Raw genomic sequence first — 25,026 nt, forward strand, 5'->3', positions numbered from 1 at the left:
GTGTTTTAAAAATATCTTCTTTTAACTTACCAAGAAATATTCTAGCGCAATCAATGGCTGCGTATTTGCTTTGTATTTAAAATAAATTGGAATAATAATCTCAAGTAAGAAACATGATGGAGCTGTTTGACACAGTGTATTACCCAGATCACCCTGTATATTTAATTTCTATAATGATAAAAGGTGTAATTTGTGTGAACTGTTACTGAAAGTAATTATTTTTTTACTTGCTATGTATATTTTAGATATTATGTTTCATATATGCGTTATACAGTTTACCTATAAGTTAAACAATTAATATTGTTCATTATTGATCATAGAAGAATTTTTTCTAAGTAACTTTTTAGAGAATGGTTCTTAAACGAGTGTGATAGATAAGACTGGCTCTCTGTATAAAGGAGAAGAGATTGTATATTTGTATAAATGTTATACAGGGTTTAAATAATCAAGTTGAACAAAATCGCTATAAATCTTATTCATACATGTTTTTATTATACATCAGCATTTTTATAATGGATGTAATTAACAATTTTATTTTATGTAATTTGTTGTAAACTACAGGGTGTCCCATTATATATAAATGGTCGAACAAAAGCAAACTTATTTATTAACATATTATTATGCTTAATATGTTAAAAAACAAAATATTTTTGATTAGTGTGACACCCTGTAAAAATTAAATAAATTAGTAAAAATATATTGAAGATAAATAATTTTATGCAAACACTAAATGGGCAGAAAAAATATGTTACAGGAGATGTAAGTACAAAATAACGTTTCACTATTAAAACCATACAAATACCATTATTTGTAAAAAATATTTAATGCTGAAAATAAAAATACATTCTCTGATGTTTATCGTAGTTTTAATAATTGCAAACAATAAACTGAAATGTTATTTTAGAGGTCTTATATGCTACAATGTTTTTGTTTATGTGTTCTAACATATTTTATTTTAAATTGTACTAAAGTAAGACATATACATATACTGGTAAGAGTCATTTAAATCTCCTGTATATGACCAGGAAAGAATTGCAGAAAGCAAAATGTGATTTCTAAAGTAGTCTTAATATATATCTCATTATACATATTTAACAGTTTTATTTTTTACTGTGCAATAATTTGAAATATTGTTATATAAAAAAATGGAAATATGGCCTATAAGATTTTTATTTTATAATATATTTATATACAGGGTGTCCCAGAAATAAGTGCAAGTATTTTAGACGGTGGTAGATCTGGTCAAAAGGAACATTTTTTCTCTTTACCGTTTTTCAAATAAGTCCAAAATAACCGAGTTATTTTTCTTTGAAAATTAAAAAAAAAATATTTTTTGCTAAAATTTTGAGAACCAACCACTGGATCTTTTCTGGATTTTTTTTCATGTAAATTTAAGCTACTACCTATGTTGCCATATTATCATGAAATTATGTTTTTTATCTTGAAACTAAAATAATTTCCAAAATTTTTAAAAAAAAATTCCAAATTTTCAAATTTTTTTTTCGCAAAAAATACCTCATAGGCGTGTTTCTGAGGCCGCAATATACTACCAGTTAGAATACTTACATTTATTTCTGGGACATCCTGTATCCATATAAAAAAAACGTTTTTGTTTTATAATGTACACGGTTATAAATATTATATTAATATTATTTATAAAATAACAGTCAAGAAAGTCAAGTCAAAGAAATTATTTCTCATAATGCTTTAAATATCTATACCATATAATTTGCTAAATATTTCGATTTCAACAACACTGTAACTTCTTCAATGTTTTTGAATACATACCACAGATAGCATAGTATATGCATATAGCATCCTACATTACCTATAGGTATATATTAACTTTCAACAGTAGCATTGCTCTCTCTCATCCTCCTTATGTGTACAATACAATATTCATTAATACAGTCATTTGTATAACATTTAACAGTATCATTATGTAATGTTTGTATCTAATAATGGGGTAAATAAAACGCATTCTGTTACAAAGCAGTTTTTATTCTACACATAGAAAAATACATGTATCCCTAGGTATTGAAAATGTATCACAACAAGATTATTGCTCTAAGGCACTTATGTTTAGATTGGTAAACTTCCAGAAAAAATATTTTATACCTTTTATCACTGCATTCAACAAATATATAAATATTTATAAAATATACACTTTTATATATTGCGAAAATAAATGCCTTATCATAAAAAAGTAGTAAGTAGTCAACAATATAGTTAGATATTAATTATCTTTGGGTCAACATTATAAAATATGAAAACAATAAACATGTATGTATAAAGGTTATTCTAAAATTAAAATAATCTTTCAAAAAGTAATCAAAAGAAAAAAGCGTCAAAGTGACCTTTGAAATTTTGATCGAAGTTAATAACTTTCAATAAAAATAATACTTAAAATTATCATAGACTGGCATTTCTATGCAAAAATCAGCGCTATTAATTTTGGTCCTATGGTATTTTTCTAAATAATAGATAATCAGTTATGATACATTCCTTCAATAAGAAAGTCCATTCTCTTATAATTTCTATGCTGCCACCAATAAGCAACGCGTTTATAGACAAAAGATAATGCTATTGCCACCAGGGGCACAGACAAAATAACAACCACAATTGGCACAATATAATCGGAACGTTTACTTTGTTTTTTGGACAATAGGGGATCAATTTGATCGGCACTTATAACATTTTCTTCTGGGCTTGATAGATCAATATAATCACTATCAGATTCTGTCACTAAAGGCTTCTTGCTTTTGTGAATTACAATGGAAGCATTAGTTTTTGGAACGGTTTCAGTTATATTAAAAACTTTTTTCAAGTTACTGTCTAATCCACTGGAATTGGTATCAATTTTCTTGTTACTTAAATTTGTGGAAACATTAGTTGGTGGTTCTACATCAACAAACTTGACACTTTTTTTTGGCACACTGGGCTTGTCGTCGTCTTGTTTTGGTGCTATATCGAGATCTGCAATAGGGCGTGCACCCTCGTGAACAGGTTTTACAGGTTCAGAATTAGCTAAAAATTAGCACATTTCATACTTATAACCAATAACATCTTAAAATAGGAATAATTACCTTGTACTGTGCTGTTTGTTGTAGTAATTATGTTAGGATTAGGGGATATCATTACATGTTCTCTTCCCATATGTGTTCCCAAAGTTGACGACACAACTTGCTTGGAAGTTTGCATTTGCATTGATTTATTTACTTTTCTAACATTCTCGGCTTCAATATATAAATCCTTATTTCCAGTTGAATTACCAGTAAAAGCAGTAGTGTTCTGATCACTAGAAATTATAGCAATAAAGAAACACACTAAAAGTACAGAATAATTCTGTACGGCAATCATGATGGAATAAATTTATATTTAAATTCAATTTCATAACATTTCAAAGATGGACGAGTGTGGGCGATTTAAGTAAGTATAAGCTTGATATTTGTAATAGCACAGCATGTCCCCAAACTTTACTAATTACCTACATGCCACCTCAATATTATTAAAAATATAACCTTTAAAAAATGGTTGTCAAAATAGGAGAAAAAATAAACATTTTTATCATATTTTTATTCTTAAAACAGCTGATTGCCACTGTGGCGGCATCTGTCATCTAGTAGAATAACATGGAATTTGTCATTACCTACCAGGGATGAGTAGCTGATATAATATTGTAATAAAAAATAGTTATTGACATGTAAAAATGTAATGTTGAAAAACATTTTTAAGAGTTGTTCAAAGTAGTAAAAGAAAAAAAGTACAAGATATATTTAAGTGAAAGACACTTTTTACGTTTTTTACCTCCATTTTTATTTCGAAATGGTAAAAAAAACGGAAAACGTCAATACTTGCTTTCCAAAATGTTTGTTGAAAATATTTAATGGTGAATTTTATTATTTTTATATTCCATATTTTCTGAATTAATTTAAATCCCGCTTCAAAAAATCTATATTACATACCTATTTATTTTATAAAGTTTCATCGATTATTAAAAAAATTATTCTAATTAAAGGGAATAGGTGAAAGTAGGTTTATTTATAGTTACTTTTCTCATTATGCTACTTTTTTTAAATATGCATAGAACTTAGGCATAGAACAATAAAATCAAAAAAAATATTTATCTAGGTATGTGTGAAACAAGATAGAGTATTGTTTTTCATCAAATTTCAAAATAAACAAAAAATAGAAATGTCATTTGGACACGCCCACCGCAATGTTAAAATCAGAATTTAAAGCCAGTTTGTGACAGCTTAAATAGATTTAAATTATTTATTTGCCCGATATCCTATTAGTGTATTAAAAATTTAAATATTAAGGTAAAAAATTACGACGGGAATGTTAAAAATTAAATATATGTCACAAGGGCAAAGGAAAAATGCAATAAATTAATTGTTGTGCTTACACCAATCGAAAGCTCGGATTAATGACAGAACGGTTGGAGGGGAGGTAAATTGAAGAGTGGGGAACAGCTGACTGACAAAATCTAAACAGATACAGACATCTTGATTGCATTTTTCGTGCGGCTTTTTCTTAAAATAACTTACTTAAATTTTTAGTTATGACAGAAAAGTGACCTGAGTGCTTCCTCCTTTTTCTTTTTCTTTTAGAAATTCCAGTTTTTTTCGTTCCGTTATAAGAAAAATCGTGTAATTTCCATAGTGTGACGTCATGTGATTGCGTTTATTTATGAAGTACGAGAAATTAAGAGGTAAATATCCAAATTTCCTTTCTAATTATTACATATTCCTTAGGAATTTATATATCGGAAGATTACTTGATAGTTTAGTTCTATAATTTAAGTAATGGCAGTGGGCAAAATCAATATTTTAAGTAAATAAACCGTGAATTTTGATTTAGCTGTTCAAACGTCCTTGAACAAGTTTTAACAATGTTGAAAACACTTCGTAACCCGCGACATGCATAAAAAATGTTATAAAGCTTTAATTATGGAGTCCCAAAATGTTTATGTTGTTTGTAGATCACAGTTAACCTTGAAACATCTCTTTTTAAAGGATTTTCATGAGAAAGTGCAACCTGTAATACAAGTAGGCCAATAATAGAGAAGTATTTCTTAATTCTTTAAATAAATCATAATGGTTTTTATATAAATTCGGTGACATTGAAATGAATTTATTATCGTTACAACTAATTTACTGAGAGGTGGGTAGGCAGAAAGGAACCATAAACTCATAAACATCTGTTAGAAGTTCAATTTTGTATTAATTAATTACACCTTTTTAATAATTTTTATTTATGTCAGTCAGATGGCTTATCAATAGAGCAGTTGTAATTAACACTATCTAGGTTTTCTTTTTATTTAATGAGCTATATTCTATTGTTCTAGTTCTGAATAAATTCTTTGTATTTTTTACATAGGTATTTTAGCTATTTGATAAATATTTTACTAAATTTTGTTGTTTAATTACTGTAAAATGTGAATAATTTATTGTCCCTGTAAGGCAAATGTCGAAATACTTTCAACTAAATATTTTCTATAAAATATATACAACATATAATACCAAATTAAGTATTTGTATCAATTGTATCAAAGCTTACCTAGACCTGTCATATGCAAGTTTAGTTATATTACCTTTAATTAAAAATAAAAAGGTAGTTTATTCTAATTTTAACCATTTGAAATTGGCTGAATGCATTCTAAGAACAATGCATTTGCTTTAATTCTGAGAGATATAAAATTTTAATGTTTTACTAAGCAACAAGTCAGTTTTAAAAAGACTTACATGTTAAGTCCTAAATTTTACTGATTTATCTCCAAGTTAAATCAGTAAAATGACTTAAATCAACATAATTACAATCAAGTCAGGACAACCAGAATTCAATTTAAGTACCTATTTTTTAAATGTTAATATCAATTTTCTTGTATTTCTTATGATTTATTGTAGATATATACCGGGTGCGTCTCAAGAGTGGCTCACCCCGATAACTTTTTTATTTTTTCAGATAAACAAACACGATTTGGTATGTTAATATATGACATAAATTAGTATTGATTGACTTATTCAATTGTTTTTGGTCACTTCCTGTTTCACCGGAAATGATTACAACTTTTGGTTTTTAAATGACACCCTCGGTATATTTCTACTTTATTTGATAAAAAATGACACTCTCAATAGAATGAGATATGTCAACTTTTGACTTTTTTTCATATGGTTTATTTGAAATTGTAACATTAGGTTCATAACGGCAATTTGAGTTGAAATACCAAGTGTTTGGTACCAAATTATTCGTAAAAAATGATTTTCTCAAATATGCTAATGAGCCATTCTTGTTCCATTTGAAAACATGAGATATGATTAAAAATACGATTTGGGCATCTTTTAATCAGCCAGGACAAGACACGAAAAACGTTAAATGACCAAATCTATTTTCCAAGTCTCTTTGACTACATATTAGTGTTTTTAACACAGCCATGGCACTCTAGATTGAAATTTAAAATACGATTTTTTAAGCCAAAACGTCAAAAGTTGACATATGATATGTCATTCTATTCAGATTCATTAAATCACAAATCATTTTGAAAATGACTAATTTTAAGTGTCAAGCCAGTTTTCGAAATATGACATAAATTGACTTAAGTCATTAAAATCATTTAAATCAAAAAAATACTTAAGTTTTCTGTGAACTTGCAGCTCTGACCAGTCTGACCGAAGTATATACTTACTTTAGAAATTACGATTGCCATTTCACAGGTAAATTGGCGCTTATTTTCGATCATCCGGTATATATTTGCAATGGGAAAAAACGGCGTTACAGTGGCCTTTTAAATGACGATCGATGATAATTTTTGTCATACTGAAAGCTGAACGTCATTTATTGAAAATTGGCAAAAAAATGTGGAGAAAAGAGAAAAGAAAAGAAAAAACGTTTTCAGACATAAGTACCTACAGTTCATACCAAATAAACTTTTATCACGTGATTAAGCTTCACCGGCACAGCGTTGCCCACTTTTACATATTTTCTTTTAATCAAAATATTTTATGAAACAAAAATAAATTAATTATAAATACATATATAAGCAGTTATTATTTACATCATGAAAACTTACCTTCTTAACAGCACTTAAGGGACATAAAGAGCCATTACTACCGCTTTCCCGTTCAAAATATTCTAATAAAGTTGCGATGAGTTTTTTACGGCTATTAAGCTATCTTGTACGCTTCGCACTAAAAGTGGTTCTAAAAAGAGCAATGTTCGACTGTAAGGTCTGCTAGTAAACATTTTTAACTTTAAAGTATCACAACACTATTTATTTAAACCAAAAACTCACGGTAATAAAAAACTAAAGTGTCAAAACGAATGACAATGTCAGGAAATAAAAAAATAAATGCAGCAACTTGACATTTTTTACTGCAGTACCACCTGAATTCTCAAGGCGAAATTTAAATTTCAGTTAGTCAGCCCGGTGCCGAATATGTCCATGGTTAACAACAATTAATTTAAAAATTGCGCCCTTTATTACGTAACTAAAAGTTTAATTAATATCAGATATACAAATATATTTTCAAAATAATTTTTACTGAAAATTAAATCACATATTTCTACTCAATGTAGTTTTTAATGTTTATATTAAAATATAATTTTTATCGCTTTTTTAAAAATGACGTAAAGGATCGACCAGTCCATCCGTACGAAATTATAATCTATCGGCATTATTTTTAAACAACAATATCTGATTCTTTTCATTAACTTATTTTTGTTTTAAAGATAAGTATTGTACAAACAATAATTTCTATAAATTCCAGATTATCTACAACAGCTTAATTTTTTTCCTTTTTTATGGTTTTCAGATAAAGCTTTTTTGTGAATCACCTATGTGAAGGTAAAGGAAAAATTATGAATTCGATACAAAATAACTTTATAGAACCGACCAGACATAATTTTTTGTTATCCAGTTCGTCTTTTATGGAGCCCTATCACAAAGTACAAAACAGTAATCAGATGTCTTCTATAAATGAGAAAAAAATTGGAGAAGTATGGTCAAAGCATAATTTTGATACCAATAAAGTTAAAATAGAAAACTTAGCGAATCTTAGTAACGTTCCAGCAGTTTGGGGAGCGAGCAGAAGAGATGAGTCAGGTGAAGGGAAAACTACCGACGAGGAAATTAATGAAAATGCAGCTCAAAATCTAATCAAAGCTGATGATTCTTTTTCTGAAACAGGTATTTTGATTAATACTTTGCTACTAGCTACTAGTGTTGTAATAAGAGAGGTTTTCAATTTGTGACTAGGGAACGTTCCCTTTTAAGAGCAAGTAGAAATGAGAACATTTCCTATCATTTTTTTATTTTTTTACATAATTTAAGTTGACTTTGTATTTTTGATCCTAAATAGGTATTATTATTAGCTTTTATATAGACTTTTAACAAACGACAACATAATACAGAAAAACTTACGGTCTGTTCGGAGATTCCCCCAGTATACTACCGTATGATCGAAAAAAAACGGCGTCAGCGATGGCTATGAAGATCGCTGTCGTTTTATATGTAAAATTATATGGAGAATGTCATCGATCGTCATTTTCGAGCCAACTGGACGCCGTTTTTTTTCGATCATACGGTATTATACCTCTATTTATACAAATATTATTTATATGCCCCTATTATACCGGGTGCATCTCAAATATGGCTCACCTCTATAACTATTTTATTTATTCAGATAAAAAGCGAGAGATAGATTTGGTTACATAAATTAGAATTGATTGACGTATTCAATTGTTTTTGGTCACTTCCTGTTTTACCGGAAATTACTACACTACTTTGAATAGAATGACATATCGTATGTCAAATTTTGACGTTTTCTTGTAAGAAAAATCTTATTTTAAATTACAATCTAGATGGCCGTGTTAAAAACACTAATTTTAATCAAAGAGCCTTGGAAAAATAGATTTGATTGTCTAATGATTTCAGTGTCTTGTCCTGGCCAGTTAAAAGATGCCCATTTCGAATTTTTAATCATATCTGAATTTTTTCAAATGGAACGAGGATGGCTCATTAGCATATTTGGGAAAATCATTTTTTTACAAATAATTTGGTACTACACACTTGGTATTTCGAGTCAAATTGTCGTTATGAACTGCATGTTACAATTTCAAATAAACCATTTGCCAAAATGTCAAAGATGACATACCATATGTCATTCTATTCAGAGTGTCATTTTCTATCGAATAAAGAAAAAATACACCGAGGGTGCCATTTAAATATACCATTGCCATTTAAATATACAGGGTGCCATTAAAAATACGTCAATCAATCCTAATAATAATGTATCTCAAAAGCTAAGATCTCGACTAAGATATTTACGCCCTACATTCATCTGAAGTTTTTTTAGAATAGGTCCAAGATAAGCTCTTTAAATATTTGCATATCATTCAGGGACACCTTGTATAACAATAACAGTTGTTTAGAATTTTCGTTTAAAACCATATTGTGTTTATTTGGATATCTTTTATTAATGTTGTCTGTCGAAGAACTAAAAATAAATATTAATATTTGTACAGGGTCGCTCATATGTATGGGAACGGTCGATTATTGGGTAAAATATACGAGGTATCGCAAAAAGTTAAATATAAAAGTTATAGAATTTTTAAATGTCTATTCGCGATAATAAATTTAGGTATACAGGGTCAGTCATAAATTCGTGGCACATCAAAGTTTGTATATAATATTATTGCATATTTCAATTCTCAATTCCGTTTCCGAGTTATTGACTTTTGAAAACACCACTTAAAACAATTTGATTTAATTAATTTCGATATGTTCGGTTTCATTTAACCATGCCATTCTGCGGAAACTGGTCTACTTAATAATATTTAACAATAGTTTTGAAGTTAGCATTTATAGATGTATAAAATGGAAATTACAAAATTTTGTTTAAACACTTCGAAACTAAAACTCGATATCTCGGAAACGGTTGAATTTAGGTACATTATGTGTATTACAATTTTTGTTTAAAATTGAAGGAAGAATTGAAATACCCAATAATATACAGGGGGGGGTTCCATTAAAAAAATGAATCTTTGAGGTGCGACGACCTTATGACCGACCCTGTATACTTAAATTTATTACAAGATTTTAGGCATTTAAAAACCCTATAACTTTTGTATCTAACATTTTGCGGCACCTTGTATACCTTGCCCAATAATCGACCGTTTCCATACCTAACGACCCTGTATACCAGTATGGAAAATGTTATCGATCGTAATTTTCCAGCCAACTGGACGCCGTTTTTTTTCGATCATACGGTATTATACCTCTATTTATACAAATATTATTTATATGCCCCCCTTATACCGGGTGCGTCTCAAAAATGGCTCACCTCTATAACTATTTTATTTATTCAGATAAAAAAACGAGAGAGAGATTTGGTTACATAAATTAGAATTGATCGACGTATTCAATTAATTATAATTTCAATATTCAATTCAGGGTTGTATACCCTGTATACCAGTATACTTTTACTACCAGCGACCCTGTATATTCAGTATACTTTCTGGTCACATTGTACTTGTGAATGAACAACTAGTTTGTCAAACGGGGGAATCCTTCACAATAACAGATGTCTGTCGTTTTAATTCACAGGCAAGTTGTATTTTCTGTCATTTTTCGTTATCTCGAAATATTCTCTGACTCGTTGCGGTAGATTGTTTTAGCTATGGGCTAGCTAGAACTATCGTCTTCTATGACCGTTTTATGTTATAAAACCTTTACGGAAAAATATTTTGTTAGGTGATCAAATGGAGGATACAACCCATCATGCTGAGCCATCCACTCCAGACCACGAAGAAACTTCTCCATCGCATCACGCTCGACGACCTCCGAATGCTTTTCTTATCTTTTGCAAGAAGCACAGACCAATCGTTAGACAAAGATACCCGACAACCGAAAATAGGGGAGTGACGAAAATTTTGGGAGAATGGTGGGCTCTCTTGAACGCTGCTGAGAAACAACCTTACAATGACTTAGCCAAAGAGGTATAACATATATGTGCAATAATTAGCTCTCTGTTAATATCATAAAGGTTGCGTTATCCGTGTCCTTGACATTTAATAGTCTAGTACTGTTTATACATTGGAAACTAGTCCAAACAAATCTAAATATTTTAAATAACCTGGCTCTACCGAAATGGGGAATTGTAAAGTAAGAAAAAAAACAGTTAAAGAAATTTATGCCAATTCTACGTTAATTTATAATGCTAATCTGATCATTTAATAAATCTTGTTAAATATTAATACTTATTAAAAGGTGTTTAGACGTATGAATTATTTACAGGTAATTATACTAATTGTAATACAGGACTTTTCACGTAACCCTTCATAAAAAGTTCATATAAAACTTCATAAATAGTATTTTTTTAATAACACTTACTGAATTTTATACCTTAAAAGTTGATTGAGTAACTTTAATCCTAATTTTTTTAAGCCAGTATTTTTTGACATTATCTCTCTGCATGACCAAAATCTATTATTTACCTATCGTGTGATGTCGTTATTTTACAGATACTCCAGATTTTAGTACCATATACGAGATGGTATACAAACTTTACTGGATGGGTATTAGGGTGGGCCAAAAAAACGAACCTATGGAATTATGGATTATAATGAACCTAATAACCGAGAAAAAAATATCCCCGGAAGGCAGGATTTTTAGCTCAATTTTAAAAGCTGTCGGTGAACATTCAAAGTTTTTCATTTAAATAACACGTAAAAAAATCTATTTCCCTTAAAAGTACCATAAATTTGAAACGGTTTACCATAAAAAAATTTACATCGCGAATTCTTGTAGAACATGAAGTTTCCTAAAAAATCTATCTGAGAGTAATCTAATTTTTTTTTGCTAAATATGACAATTTTTAATCAATAAACACTAAAACTGTAAAAGATTTTTTTAAAGAAGAAAACTTTGAATGTTCACCGACACCTTTTAAAATTGAACTAAAAATCCTGCCTTCCGGGGATATTTTTTCTCTGTTATTAGATTCATTATAATCCATAAATTCCATAGGTAATCCATAAATTCCATAGCTTCAAACATATTAGAAACTTTTTTTAGTGAAATAAATGGATTGGTGTGCACTTAATCTGCCTTTTTTCCTGGCATAGTCTGCCGAACTCTTACCTGAGAAAAAAAAATTATCGCCGGGTGGCACGTATAGCCGCCCATACTAAAATATGTTAATAAAAAGTTGGTAGGCAGTTCTTTTAGTTTCAAAGTAAAGGAATTTTCCCAATTTTTTTTTATCTCAAAAACTGCTACTTTGACTGATTTTGATGTTATTACAAATTTTGTTGCAAATATTATTCCTAATCTTAAATTGAAAACTACGTTTCGCTAGCTACTGTAATTTTGTAGTTACGATTTTTTTAAATTTTTAACCCCCTCCCATACCCCCTTACCAACCCCCCACCCCCCCAAAAACTAATGGCCAGATTCTCGGGCGGCACAGTATTTTTGCGCCAAATTTGGTTAAAATCGGTTTAGCGGTTTTTGAGTTATTGTGTTACAGACGGACAGACAGACAGACAGACGCCATGAAAATATTTTGTATTTAGGTCATTTATGATCCAAATAACTCATTTTGAGTGAAATTAAAAAAAACTTTTTTTGCCTAACCATACTTGTTGGTATGGTCAGCTAAAAACAGAGTGTACCTTCTTACGACGGCGAATCATTTGCAAAAGAAGAATCCACGATTCTCATCACAAAAGAAATAATACGTGACCTATTTATGTTTCAAAAGTAAACTATTGTTATAGCAAAGTGAGCCTATATTAAAAACAATAATTGATTTTTAAGGCAATAAGTCGTTAGGAAAATTTTAAATATACTGGCGACTTACTTTATATATCATTAAGGAAATCAAAATTAATCATTTTTTATGTAGTTGTGTAGTTTCTAATAGTGACACAGTTATTGTAATTCATTTATTGATTTCTGGACTTAAACAAATAATGAAGATATTACTTTTAATAGGCATTAATTTTCTATTGTATTAGATAAATTGAAAGAATTATATGAAAATATGAATATTATAACCATCTTACAGTTAGATATTAACCATCAATCTGTTATTATACAGGGTGAGTCTTAAATAAGTGCAAATATTTTTAGGAGTAGTATATGTCGACCCCAGAAACACGTCTATGATTTTTTTTTTCACGAAAAAATTATTTTGAAATTTTTTTAATTTTAAGTAAAAAAACATAATATTATGACAACATAGGTAGTAGATTAAATTTATAAGAAATGAAACCCAGAAAAGATACGGTGATTCTCAAAATTGACAGTGGTTCTCAAAATTTTACTATAAAATTATTTTTTTCATAAATTGTCAAAGTAAAGTAACTTGGTTATTTTAGATTTATTTGAAAAACGGTAAAGAGAAAATATGTTTCTTTTATCGAGATCTACCAGCCCTAAAAATATTTGTACTTATTAAGACTCACCCTGTATCTCACTTGCTAATTTACTACTAAAGGTGTATTCCGTTGCAAAACCAGGCGAACCAAACCGGGAAACTACGGTAAAGAGCGGTTCCTGAAAAACATCGGTTTGATACGGAACTGTTTGGTAAAATACATAGACAAACAAATAAAAAGAGACTGACAAATCTCATGGTAAAGAGTGGGACCGCGTTCCCGTAGCGCAACTCAGAATAACAATTTTGAAACCAATTAGCAGGACCATGGCAGGACGTACGTCTTTATTGCTATCTTTCTTTATTATGTGTGCTTTATATGAAAAAGAAAGAGATAGGTATAAAACGTATCGTAAGACATTATCGCACATCTGGAACAAAGGAATTTGTTCCCTATCGATATTCATAAGTCCTGGAGATATTCATAAGTCCTAATGGAAAGTTTAGAAAAAAAGGTAAATCGCCAAAAAAAATTAACAAATATGACGAATTGTCATGATGTTGTCATCTTGGTTGTCATGATAACGAAAACGAAAGGGGCGATTGTTCTAATTTCTATTTAGAAATTACGTTTTATATGGCTGCTTCTTTCTCTCTTGTTATATTAGAATGAGATAAATAGAACGAAATTTTGCGTTCTGAGTTGCGCTACGGGAACGTTGTCCCTCTCTTTACCATTTAATTTGCTAGTCTCTTTTTATTTGTTTGTCTATGGTAAAATACTGGAAATGTCAAATGTTGACGTTTTCTAAATTTGAATACCTTTATTATAAAATTTTTCTTTTATGCATTTTTAATGTACTAATCTGCTTTTGCAGATTAGGTACTGCAAAAGCAGTACCTAATTTTACTGCTTTTGTAGTAAATGCAAAAGATGCAAAAGTACCTAATCTACTTTTGCATCTGCAGCAGAAATACCTTCTCTGCTTTTACGTTTGGTTGGTCTTTTTAATGGAGTTTAATATTGAAAAGTACTTTATTAATAAACTGTTAAACTCGTTAGACAGCTCAAGTCAAGATTTGCAGGTCCAATATTAAAATAGATCAATAATAAATAAACAAAACTCATCAATATTTATATTTTTATAGCTTCACAACATATTCACGATTACTTGTCTTGTTTGTCATGTTTTCTTTAAATGTTCCTGACCTTAAGAAACAATAGCTGCATGAAAAGTTTAAATAGTCCTAAAAAGTAATTCTATTTAGTTGATGAAATTAATTTACGTTTACTACCTACCTCCATTGCTTTTGGATATAAATACAAAGTATTATTACACATTTTAGAAATGAAATGAGACTTTCACTCGAACTTCCAATATTTGCTTGCTTTCTGTCACATAATGGCATTGATTGACAAACAAAACCAGAAAAACGAGCCTTCTCGCGCTGGTTAGTTTGGTGACAATTATGATAGATATTTTTCAGGAACCGTGTTCCATAATAAGAAAACTTTCAGGAAACCGATAGAAACGGAACATAAAACCATAACCAAGGTAAGCAACGGAATACACCCTGTTAACTGGAAGTTTTACGTCGAAACGCCACACATTGGAATGGATTAGCAGAAAGCGAGAAACATTGAAAATAAAATTATTTTTGGGTTGGGTTGGTTAGGTCAAAAATGTTCAATGTAAAACCCGTATGGACCGCACTGGTTGAAATAAAATTCTGCGTGCACCAAAAAAAGTATTTTGATGCATAGAAGACGTGTATCAAGTTTCATAAAGAAATCTGTTATGAAATAGGTTTATTAAAAAGTTTTTTTTTAGAAAAATTTACCACCCTGTATCTTACAAATTAAGATGTTTAGGACATATAAACTTCATATGAACTTTTTCTCTTTGAATAGGTCCAAGAATCACGCTCTTAAATATTTGCATGTCATTAAGGAACACCCTGTATAAATTATTGTGTTTTCAAGATCAAAATTTGTTTTAATTGTTATGAACGCAAATATAAGCATACATTTTCTAAAGTATCACAATGTTTCTGTGTAGTTGTCATATATGTAGTTGTTCCACTGTGCGGCGTGAATGAGCAGTGGGTGTCAGTAGATTTTACTCTCTTGTCATGGAACAGCACGACCGAGTTTTCAAACGTTCACTCCGTCCATCCACTTGCATCGGGTTTACTTACTTTATTCTTTACTGTTTTTTTCAGTATAAAGATGCATTTCTCTCAGCCAATCCTGATTTCCGCTGGTACAAATTGCCAGCTCCACCACTACGTACGCTAACCACTCGTCCCACCACCATCTCCAAACCTGTTCCGACAATATCCAGTCCACCACCGACTTTACTTCCGTCGGAATTCACTCCGGGGAAATTGGCAGACGAGTCGCAACTTGGTGGCCTGACGTCGCTGATGAATAACAATTACACCTTGGTCAAGAAGGATGACACATATTGCTGTAAGGTAAGAGTATACCAAATATTACATTACACAAAAAAAAAATCAAAGTTGTCAAGAGTCAAGAGAATCAACAGTGTTTCTCTATGTTTAATGTATGAATATAAAATAGTATTTGGAGTTAATTCTATAGGCTTGGTGCATTCTCCGCCGGTGCTGCCACCATCGGAGAATATCGTGAACAACTGGTATATACAAATACACGGGTTTAAATAGCGAATATACGAAAAATTTATTATATAATTATTCTAAAAGTGTTAGGAAGTATAATTTGTGAAAATTCTAAAAATAAAAAGAAATAAGTAAATATTTTGATATCTTCAGAAGGTCTCACTTGTATTATAATTTATTATTCCAGTTAAAAAAACTTTTTTGGATAAGTTCAACTAGGGTAGCGAGCATAGCTTTACGCACCGGTTTTCCTAGTGGGGGGCTATTGGGAATTGGGGCTATTTCGGCTATAACGAAATTTTTTAAACGTACATAATTATAATTTTAAAAGATGTTTTAAAACATTTAATCATTAGCTGATTAAAAAAAGTATACTATTAATATAGCAAATTATATTTTATCCTCTCATAGAATATATCTATTTAATGATGTAGTAAAAATGACGTTTTCTAGTTTTGTTTAGTTTTTTTTCTAGTATCATATTCGGCGGTTGTTCAAAAAACGTTTTAGTTTTTATTTTTTTTTTAGAACATTTACAGGTTTTTAAGTAATCTACGAGAACACGGTTTCATAACCAACCAAATCTTTTTTAGGCTGAGGACAATAATAATGAAGATCCACACATTCAGACTATACCGGATACCGATAAAATACTCGCAAATATTTTCTCCAGTCCTACTAACACCATTACAGCCACAATGCCACCTAAGCCTATCAAGAAGCGATTTTTTGAGCATCACGAGGAAGAAAAAAATTGTTCCAAGAAGATCTTCGACGAAAACAGCGGCGACATGACACACCAGGAACTTCTCAACAAAGTTGTGGATAATATTTATGCTAATGACAAAGAGGGTACGTAATATTTTTTGATTGATGCTTTAAACTATATTAATCCTTTACTAGTAACTTGCTAATTTCATGATGTAAGCCGCAACGTGACATCTGACAAACATATAGGCTTGGTGTATTCTCCGTCGGTGCTGCCATCATCAGAGAATACTGTACCCCTGTACACAATTATAATTTTAGATGGTTATATATAAATATATATATATATATATATATATATATATATATATATATATATATATATATATATATATATATATATATATATATATATATATATATATATATATATATATATATATATATATATATATATATATATATATATATATATATATATATATATATATATATATATATATATATATATATATATATATATATATATATATATATATTTGGGATTAATCTTATAAAAATACAGTTGCTGTACTATACAGATTATACAACTAAATGTTGCCTTCTCAGTCTCAATCGCCAGCCATGTCTGTCGTACACGAGATCTTCTTCGATATTCCGATCTCTCATCGCATGTCGTATACCATCGTTCCAGGACCGACGCGGGCGTCCCCTTTTATTTCTTCCAGTGGGTGACCATTTGAATACACGTTTTGGACATCTTGTGTCCTCCATCCTCATTAGATGACCAAACCATCTCAAACCTCTTTTCTCTATTCGTTGAATTACTGTTTCTTGTGCCGATGTTCTGTTTCTGATTTCCTCGTTTCTCACTCTTTGTAATCTGGACACTCTAGCGCTTCTACGTAAGTAATCCATCTCTACAGACAATATTCTCCGTTTATCTTCTTCTCTTAGGGCCCATATCTCACTCCCATAGCATAAGGCCGATTCTACCATTGTTTGGCCAATATGTTTTTTATTCTTTATATTAATATGTTTGTCCCACCAGATTGAGTTGAGTGCCCCTACCACTCTCCTCGCGTTCTGAATTCTCTGTCGTATCTCTGTCCCACCGATTTCATTTTTATCAACTATAGCTCCTACATATTTGAATGTGTCTACCTGCTGTATTTCTGCCTTGTCGTCAATTAGAATATCAAATTTGGCGTCGGAATTTAATACCAAGTATTCTGTTTTTTTTTAAACTGACTTCTAGACCCCATTCCTGATACTCAGTATATAGTCTCCTGAGCATAAACTCCATGTCAAAGGAATCTTGAGCAAATACTGCTTGATCGTCTGCAAAGTTAAGTGTCAGAAGATGTTCCTCATTAATTGGAATACCCATTTCTTGACATGATCTCTTCCACCTCCTAAGAGCTATCTCCAGGTAAATATTAAACAAAAGAGGGGATACGCAACAACCTTGTCTCAGACATTTCGCTGTACATATGGGTTCTGAGAGTATCTTTCCTTGTTTTATATAACTGATGTTATCGGTGTACAGTTCTTTGATAACTTCTATAAGATGTTGGCTAACCCCAATAGTTTCTAATGCCATCCATAGCTTATTTCTCGGGACATTATCATATGCTTTCTTTATATCCACAAATGTTATATGTATTTCTTCATTTTTTCTTATCTTTTTTTCTGCTATTTGTTGTATGACAAATAAATTGTCAGTACATGACCGACCTGGGGTAAAGCCATTCTGATCTTCGGATATAGAGTTTCCAACTTCAGCTCTTATTCTGTTTTGTATAATTCTTCCCCAGAGTCTGAAGAAAGTAGCAGTGACGCACAACCCCCTGTAATTATTTGGATCATTTCTGTTTCCTTTCTTATGCAGAGATGAAATATATCCAATTTTCCACTCACTCGGTGTCTTTCTCTGTTGTAAACAATTATTCAATAAGCCTTTAATTCTCTCATATAGTGTTATCCCCCCACACTTGATCATTTCAATTACAATATCTCCGAGTCCGGGTGCTCTTCCATTTTTCATTTCTTTAACCGCTTCTTCTATTTCTTCCGTTGTAATAGGTGTTGAAGTATACCATTAATATTACAATAATATTTTATCCTTTCATTACTAGGACACTTTGTTTACTCACTTGTTTCGTTGAATTTCTTGAATCCATTTTTACTTTTGATCAAATCGGTGTGAGAAGCTGTGAAGCTATAAAATGTTTTTCGTGAAAGTTGAATATCCGGGAAAGTTGAGTTATTGAAATATAACATTTCAAATTGTTACTACACAACACGATGCCCAGTTTGGGTCCTTATTCACTTAATTTTTACTACCCGAAACATTGTTACATCACACAAATCTCGTACCTGAATGCACTACTAAAAACTAAACTACTTAAATATTATGACAAAACCACGATTTTAATATTATTTCAATGCGATCGACATGAACGGTAACGAAACTGCGTGAAATACTTTAATAGTCGGGCACTTTAATTTCTGCCGCATTGAGCGTTGCGATCGGAATTTTTTAAATCAACTGGATATTCAAAGACGTCACGTTAGTGGTTAAGGTCCCAGCAACTGTGACTGTTTTGTGTTATAAGTTTTCTTTTTAGTTCAAGTTTGGTGTCCTTTGAAATCTGTATTTATAATAATTTTTTTTCAGAACCAAGAGAGCAAAGAAAAAGCGACAGGATGTGCAAAGGAAAACGCTACGAACTGTTCATGGTGGAAGGCAAACTTCTCGGTCACAAACGCGATAGCAGCCTCACTCAACACAACCGATACAGTCGCATAGATTCGAAAATCGAGCAGGAACTCAGCCACACCAAGCACTCGTTGGATCCGCCCAAACTCGAAAACACCATCAAAAGGCTCGCCAAACGGACCAACGTCAAAATCGATTTTGAAAGCGAAGAGTCGAAACAAAAACAAACCGAACCGACTATGGATAGCCCCGTCGAAAAATCGTCTACGATCAACTTCAATTTGGATATGAGAATAGACAATTTAGACAGTCTGAACTACGACGACTTTATCAAGAGGAAAAGAGAGAGCAAGAAGCGCAAGATGAAAATAAAATCGGATGTTGGGTATAAAATCCACCAGCGAGCTGATAATAACAATGTCAGTAACAAACCAGAAGCGACGCCGGTGGTGGGGTCGAAGAAAAGGAAAAACAAACAGAGCATCACCCATCTGAACAAGACTGAGCCGGAAGGGGGCAGTCTCCCAGGTGACAACGCCCTGTTAGGTTTGGCAACGTTGGCTATGGTGGCGGCCAGTACTGAAAAGATCGGTGAGAATTCTAGCACGTAGGAGTGGGATGTTTGGGGGGAGGGGCTCAAGTAAGTGCGGTTAGAAAAATAAATCTTTACAATTGTTATCAAAACTTGTTATGTCATTATCCAAAGTAATATTCTCTTACCGCCGGTTTATGCTATGAATATTAGTCATAACTCTAAGCATTCGTTCGCTGCTACCTCTAATACTATTAAATCAAATGATACAACGCGCACTGACGACCCGGCGGTTGGCTGGTCGCTACGACCAGTAGACTGCACTAAAATAGTATTATTTTCTGCCGCCTGTTCCTGTTTATCTTCCAAATTAATAATTTTTCAGATGAAATCCCTCAAATTCAAGGCTCGATTCAGATATAGTGTTTTGGTGTAGTTTTTGCACACGTGCAGAAAACTCAAAGAAATAGTATACAGACTGGATCAAAGGGAAATTTAAATCTAGTCCCTTTTTTATCAATGGTCGGATTCTAGTAAAAATTCAAAACATTTTATATGACATACTTTATTTATGGTTGGTATAATACCTGTTATTATACCTTCGAGTTTGGATGTTAAAAAATAAAAAATCTTATTTAAAGTTTCTTTTTGATCTGCCGTTTATAATCTATTTTTTCTTCCTCTACAATGTGCGAAAACTATCCTGATTACTCTACTGTAATTACCATTAATATTTTAAATGCATTTAATATTAGAACATATAATAAGCTCATGAATAGGAACTTCGCTTTTTAGTTAACTCAGATATTTTAACATTTCTGAAAACAATATTTTCTAATTGGTAAAACGTAAAAAATCGTTAGATCTGACAGCCCTGCTGAAACTGGTCGTTCATCTTGACACACGTATGTACGCAAGATATCCGACCAGCCGACTGACGGCCAGGTCGCTGCGACCTGGCCGTCAGTGCGTTTGAGCTCTAGGGGTATGCATGAGCATAAACGAGCATGTATAAGCACTATCTAGAACGTTTTTAAGGTGATTCTATATATTTCAAAAAGTATTTTCTCTATATTATTTATAGTTTACCTTATTCTGTAGATACCCAACGGTGAGATAAATAAAATCTGGGTATACAGGGTGTCCCAGGCTGAGCGTGCATTAGCAAGTTTCTAGAGAACTACAATATCTAGATCGGAGATTTTTTGCACATCAATGGTTCAAAACGATTATATTAGATTCTAGATATTGTTGTTTGTCAGAAATTTCTAATGCACGTTCAGCCTGCAACACCCTGTATACCCAGATGGTGTAGGATATATGGCAGTGATGGGAGGTGGGTAAATACCCAACAGGAAGTGAAATAAGATTTGGGTATATATCTGGTATATGCCCAGAAGTGTAGGGTATATACCGATTGAGGAATATTGTATATATATACCCGGTATATACTGGTATATTCCTGGTAATATACCCTGTATTTCTTATGTTGTCGTCGGGGAAATACCCTTATAAAATTAGGGTATTCACCTAAGTTGCACTGTCGCTTTCGTGTTTTTAATAGAATTTATTGGCTTCTGCGCATTTTTTGACTAACTGATGATTTTCTGATTTTGATATTTCTTTAATGCCAAAATACTTGGGTATATACCGGGTATAATGATGTTTACCTAAATTCATGATACCCTGTATTTACTCACTGGATATATACCGGGTGCAAAACCTTGGGTATTTACCCAAATTTTAATATACCGGGTGTTTGCTATCACTGTTTTCGACATTTGCTCGTTTATTCTCGTCTGCTCTCAGTGAACCTTCCCCAAAAATCAATTCTGGATCATTTTACAACACTAAAGATGCCATTATTCTTATGTTTAGTTGTTTTTGACGTCATTTTAATTTTTAAATACCTATAAAACGTCTCCAGTATCAATTTATATTTATTAAATGCTTTACAGGGTTTTTACAAAAAAATACAATTGTTACGGTAACAAAATAATAGAAAATTGTCTCAGTTTTATGAATTAAGATTTCTTAGCACTTATGGTTAAAAATTATGACTAATATTCTCAAGCATAAACCCACCATTAGATATTACGAAAAAGTTCTAGTCATTGGAAAATCTTTTTGGAAAATAGAATTGTTTTTACGTAAACAATTAATTTTATTTTTAAAGCATTCTAAACATCACTATCAAGTATAAAATAAATTAAAATAATATAAGTTTTGGTTGTAATGGTTAATTTTTGTTTTTCTTTGCACTTCTAAGTATCGGTCAAATAAAATTCAATTTGTTTACGTTGAATTTCGTTTTGTTAAATGTTATAGTAGATTATAGTTTTTTTTGTACTATAAATTTTATCACGTTTCATTTATATGCTGTTTTTATTTCTAGTGTTTGCATTTTTAAAACTCTTTATTTGACAAAGTAACTGTTGGACCAAAAAAAATATACAAATTTCGTTGTTGCAATGCGAATTAAAAGCAATAACACTTGGAAATAGCATGAAATGCGCATAGTTTCTCTGCTCAGCTATTCCATATTTTAGATTATCAAACAAAGTATATTTTCTAGTAGGAATTTAATCGCGATGGAATTGCACCGCTAAGATATATCAAACTAAAATAAATTCTGCTTAAATCAAAACTTAAATTTCTTGTAGTGATTGTAGAAGGGTTAAATACGGGTTTTGATCACGAGTTTTTTACTGTGCTCTAGTCAAGTAGAGTTTGTTGAAGAAGGATATTGCCAAATACTTTTATTTCTCAATTTTGAATTGTCCAAGTGCTTTTTTCGAATTAAATTGATGTATCACTGACGAATTTTTACATATTATAACAAATCTTTAAGAACATATCTATCTTATTCTGTACAGTATAGAAAAATGTAGTTAAAGCAATGGTTTCTAAACTTTTGATAATGATCATTTAAATTTCACAAACTATGTATTAGCTGACTTGCTATTAGAGATAGAAAATACATACATGAGGAGCAGACTTACTAAATGCATTTTGTCCATACTTTAAGATTTTCAACCAAAAGTGGCATTGCAAACTACATACACAAAGTTACAAATAGAATGCCAGAAACGACGTGTTAAAAACATTTTATCCCATTCGAATTAAATGGCGAAAATGCCTTCGACTTTCTATGTGCTGTATGTCCATTGGCGGTAGACAAACAAACAAGTATGTCCATGTGTGCTGTGGACATACTGCTGTTTGGCATTGACAGATGAAGAGCTTTTTTGTACTACAACTTCTCTATTTTTTGAATAATACTACTTAAAATAATGAATGGAACTATGACGGACTATGTGGATACGGACTGTGGTAGCAGAAAAATATAGAGGAATTTCACGTCTAAAGGACGGTCATTTTAAAGGACAGTTTTTTTTAAATTTTCCAGATATCTTCAAAACTAGATTTTTTACATGTGGGTTGTACTTTACATACATTTTTATGATTTTTTATTCATTTTTAAGTATACTAGTTTTTCAGTAAGTTTCTTGCAAAAAGCGTGGCAATTTTTCTTTGTTTGCAAAATTGGAAAAAAAGGACTAAATATAATACCCATTTTACAGTGTTTGCAAAATTCGAAAAAAAAAGGACAAATTGCATCTACAATAGAAAGACTTCCTCTCATAGAGTCTGTACAAGGTTATTTCAACGCTACGTCATAATTTTTTTTATCTAACCCGTTTTAGGGTGTGTTTGAGAGTGCATCCACACTATCCTAGAAAAAGCAGAGCGGCATATCGGCGTAACGACCTTGAATCGATTTCCAGTAATTCTATTGGCTGAAATTTTTGACAGATGAACCTGACAGATGAAATTTGTGACCGATGAATTTTTCAGCCAATAGAATTGCTGGAAATCTAGCCGATACGCCGCGCCGTTCCGCTTTTTCTAGGATGGTGTGGATGCACCATGAGATCATTAGAGAAAAAAAAGAGAGACAGAAAGAGATAAAAAAAATAACTAAAACTAAATTTTAAATGTAGTTCTTGTCTGCTGATTTCTTTGTTCGCTGTCAGCAATGCAGTTTCGCGGATATGGGTTGATATTCAGTAATACTACTTCCATCAGAGAGAGGTCACACCTCTAGTAAAACGACAGTTATCTACTAAAAAAAATGTGGAGTTATTTACGAACTACCATAATGACGTCTACAATCTTATCCCGTTTTCACGTGAACAAAAGAGTAGGACAATATATGACGTAGCGTGGAACGATGGTTGTATAGACTACATTTAACCGTTCATTGAAAGAATTGTGAAGATACGCAACCTAATTGGCGAATTCGTGACGAGACTGATTTAATTTCCCATTACGGCCCAAGTGCTGTACGGTGGAGCCGCCACTCGTTTTGCGGCCAATGCATAAAACACTTATTTTCTTTAATTCGGCCAACGAAGGCATATCGAAGACGGTATGGAACTGAAAGTGACAGTGTTGCCATATTAAAATGTGTAATATCTGTAATACGTTTGAGGAAAATATCTTTGGATGAAAAATTCGTGTATGATCGAAAAAAGTTGTTTAGTTTTTATACGGTACAGTATTTATCCGCTGCGCTGTAAACGACTATCAGCGCGCAGCGGCGCAGAGCTAAACTAAATCTCGGACATTCTGACAGTAACGCCAGCTACATGTCAGACATCTTTTGTGCCACGAAATCGCCCATAAGATTGCGCATTTTCTTATTTCTTCTATCGACGATTTAACAAAATGCAGCTATTTGAAATAAAAACAATTCAATTTTAATAATATAACTATATTCATTAGTATCATTGTATAGAAACTATTGAGCTACAGGGTTTTGTTATAGGATTGCTTAATAGATATTTATATGTATACTGAACTAAAATATTACATATATGATAAAAAAGATATATGTATTTTATACAAATTGGGAGAATAATTGCTTCACATATTACAAGTTGAACTTATAGGACCAGTGATATATCATAATTGTTATAACTTCACAGATTTTTACGCTGTTTTCAACTAATATTAAGTGAATTTAAAAATATATT

General features: G+C 31.3%; 2 protein-coding genes across 5 annotated transcripts; one reads left to right on the forward strand and one right to left on the reverse strand.

The window, feature by feature from the left end:
* Positions 1–1,987: 1,987 nt before the first annotated feature.
* On the reverse strand, positions 1,988–3,561 carry LOC115891485. Its single transcript, XM_030911941.1, has 2 exons — positions 3,087–3,561; positions 1,988–3,027 (listed from the first exon to the last, which is right to left on the reverse strand). The coding sequence occupies exons 1-2, from the start codon at positions 3,358–3,360 to the stop codon at positions 2,489–2,491; spliced, it is 813 nt and encodes a 270-aa protein (XP_030767801.1). The 5' UTR covers positions 3,361–3,561; the 3' UTR covers positions 1,988–2,488.
* A 713-nt stretch (positions 3,562–4,274) lies between these two features.
* Positions 4,275–23,173, forward strand: LOC115891486. 4 transcript variants are annotated; one of them, XM_030911943.1, is made up of 7 exons: positions 4,275–4,322; positions 4,614–4,714; positions 7,815–8,188; positions 10,754–10,998; positions 15,606–15,860; positions 16,619–16,877; positions 19,414–23,173. In XM_030911943.1, exons 3-7 carry the CDS (start codon positions 7,861–7,863, stop codon positions 20,064–20,066), a joined length of 1,740 nt encoding a protein of 579 aa, XP_030767803.1. In that variant the 5' UTR covers positions 4,275–4,322; positions 4,614–4,714; positions 7,815–7,860; the 3' UTR covers positions 20,067–23,173. The 4 variants fall into 4 exon arrangements, with proteins under 4 accessions (XP_030767803.1, XP_030767805.1, XP_030767802.1 ...); XM_030911945.1 differs by lacking the exon at positions 4,275–4,322 and having other exon boundaries at positions 4,476–4,714; positions 7,815–7,846; positions 7,920–8,188; XM_030911942.1 differs by lacking the exon at positions 4,275–4,322 and having other exon boundaries at positions 4,476–4,714.
* The last annotated feature ends 1,853 nt before the right edge of the window (positions 23,174–25,026 follow it).

Source organism: Sitophilus oryzae, unplaced genomic scaffold (genome assembly GCF_002938485.1).
Source record: "Sitophilus oryzae breed Bouriz unplaced genomic scaffold, Soryzae_2.0 scaffold_1181_pilon_pilon, whole genome shotgun sequence".
NCBI classification, from domain to species: domain Eukaryota; kingdom Metazoa; phylum Arthropoda; class Insecta; order Coleoptera; family Curculionidae; genus Sitophilus; species Sitophilus oryzae.

Bases quoted from the DNA above. Each gene is read 5' to 3' on its own strand.
- LOC115891486 (XM_030911943.1), top strand. From the start codon at position 7,861: ATGAATTCGATACAAAATAACTTTATAGAACCGACCAGACATAATTTT. The intron at 8,189-10,753 runs GTATTTTGATTA...ATATTTTGTTAG, and splicing joins TGATTCTTTTTCTGAAACAG to GTGATCAAATGGAGGATACA. The intron at 10,999-15,605 runs GTATAACATATA...TGTTTTTTTCAG, and splicing joins ACAATGACTTAGCCAAAGAG to TATAAAGATGCATTTCTCTC.
- LOC115891485 (XM_030911941.1), bottom strand. From the start codon at position 3,360: ATGATTGCCGTACAGAATTATTCTGTACTTTTAGTGTGTTTCTTTATT. The intron at 3,028-3,086 runs GTAATTATTCCT...GCTAATTTTTAG, and splicing joins AACAAACAGCACAGTACAAG to CTAATTCTGAACCTGTAAAA.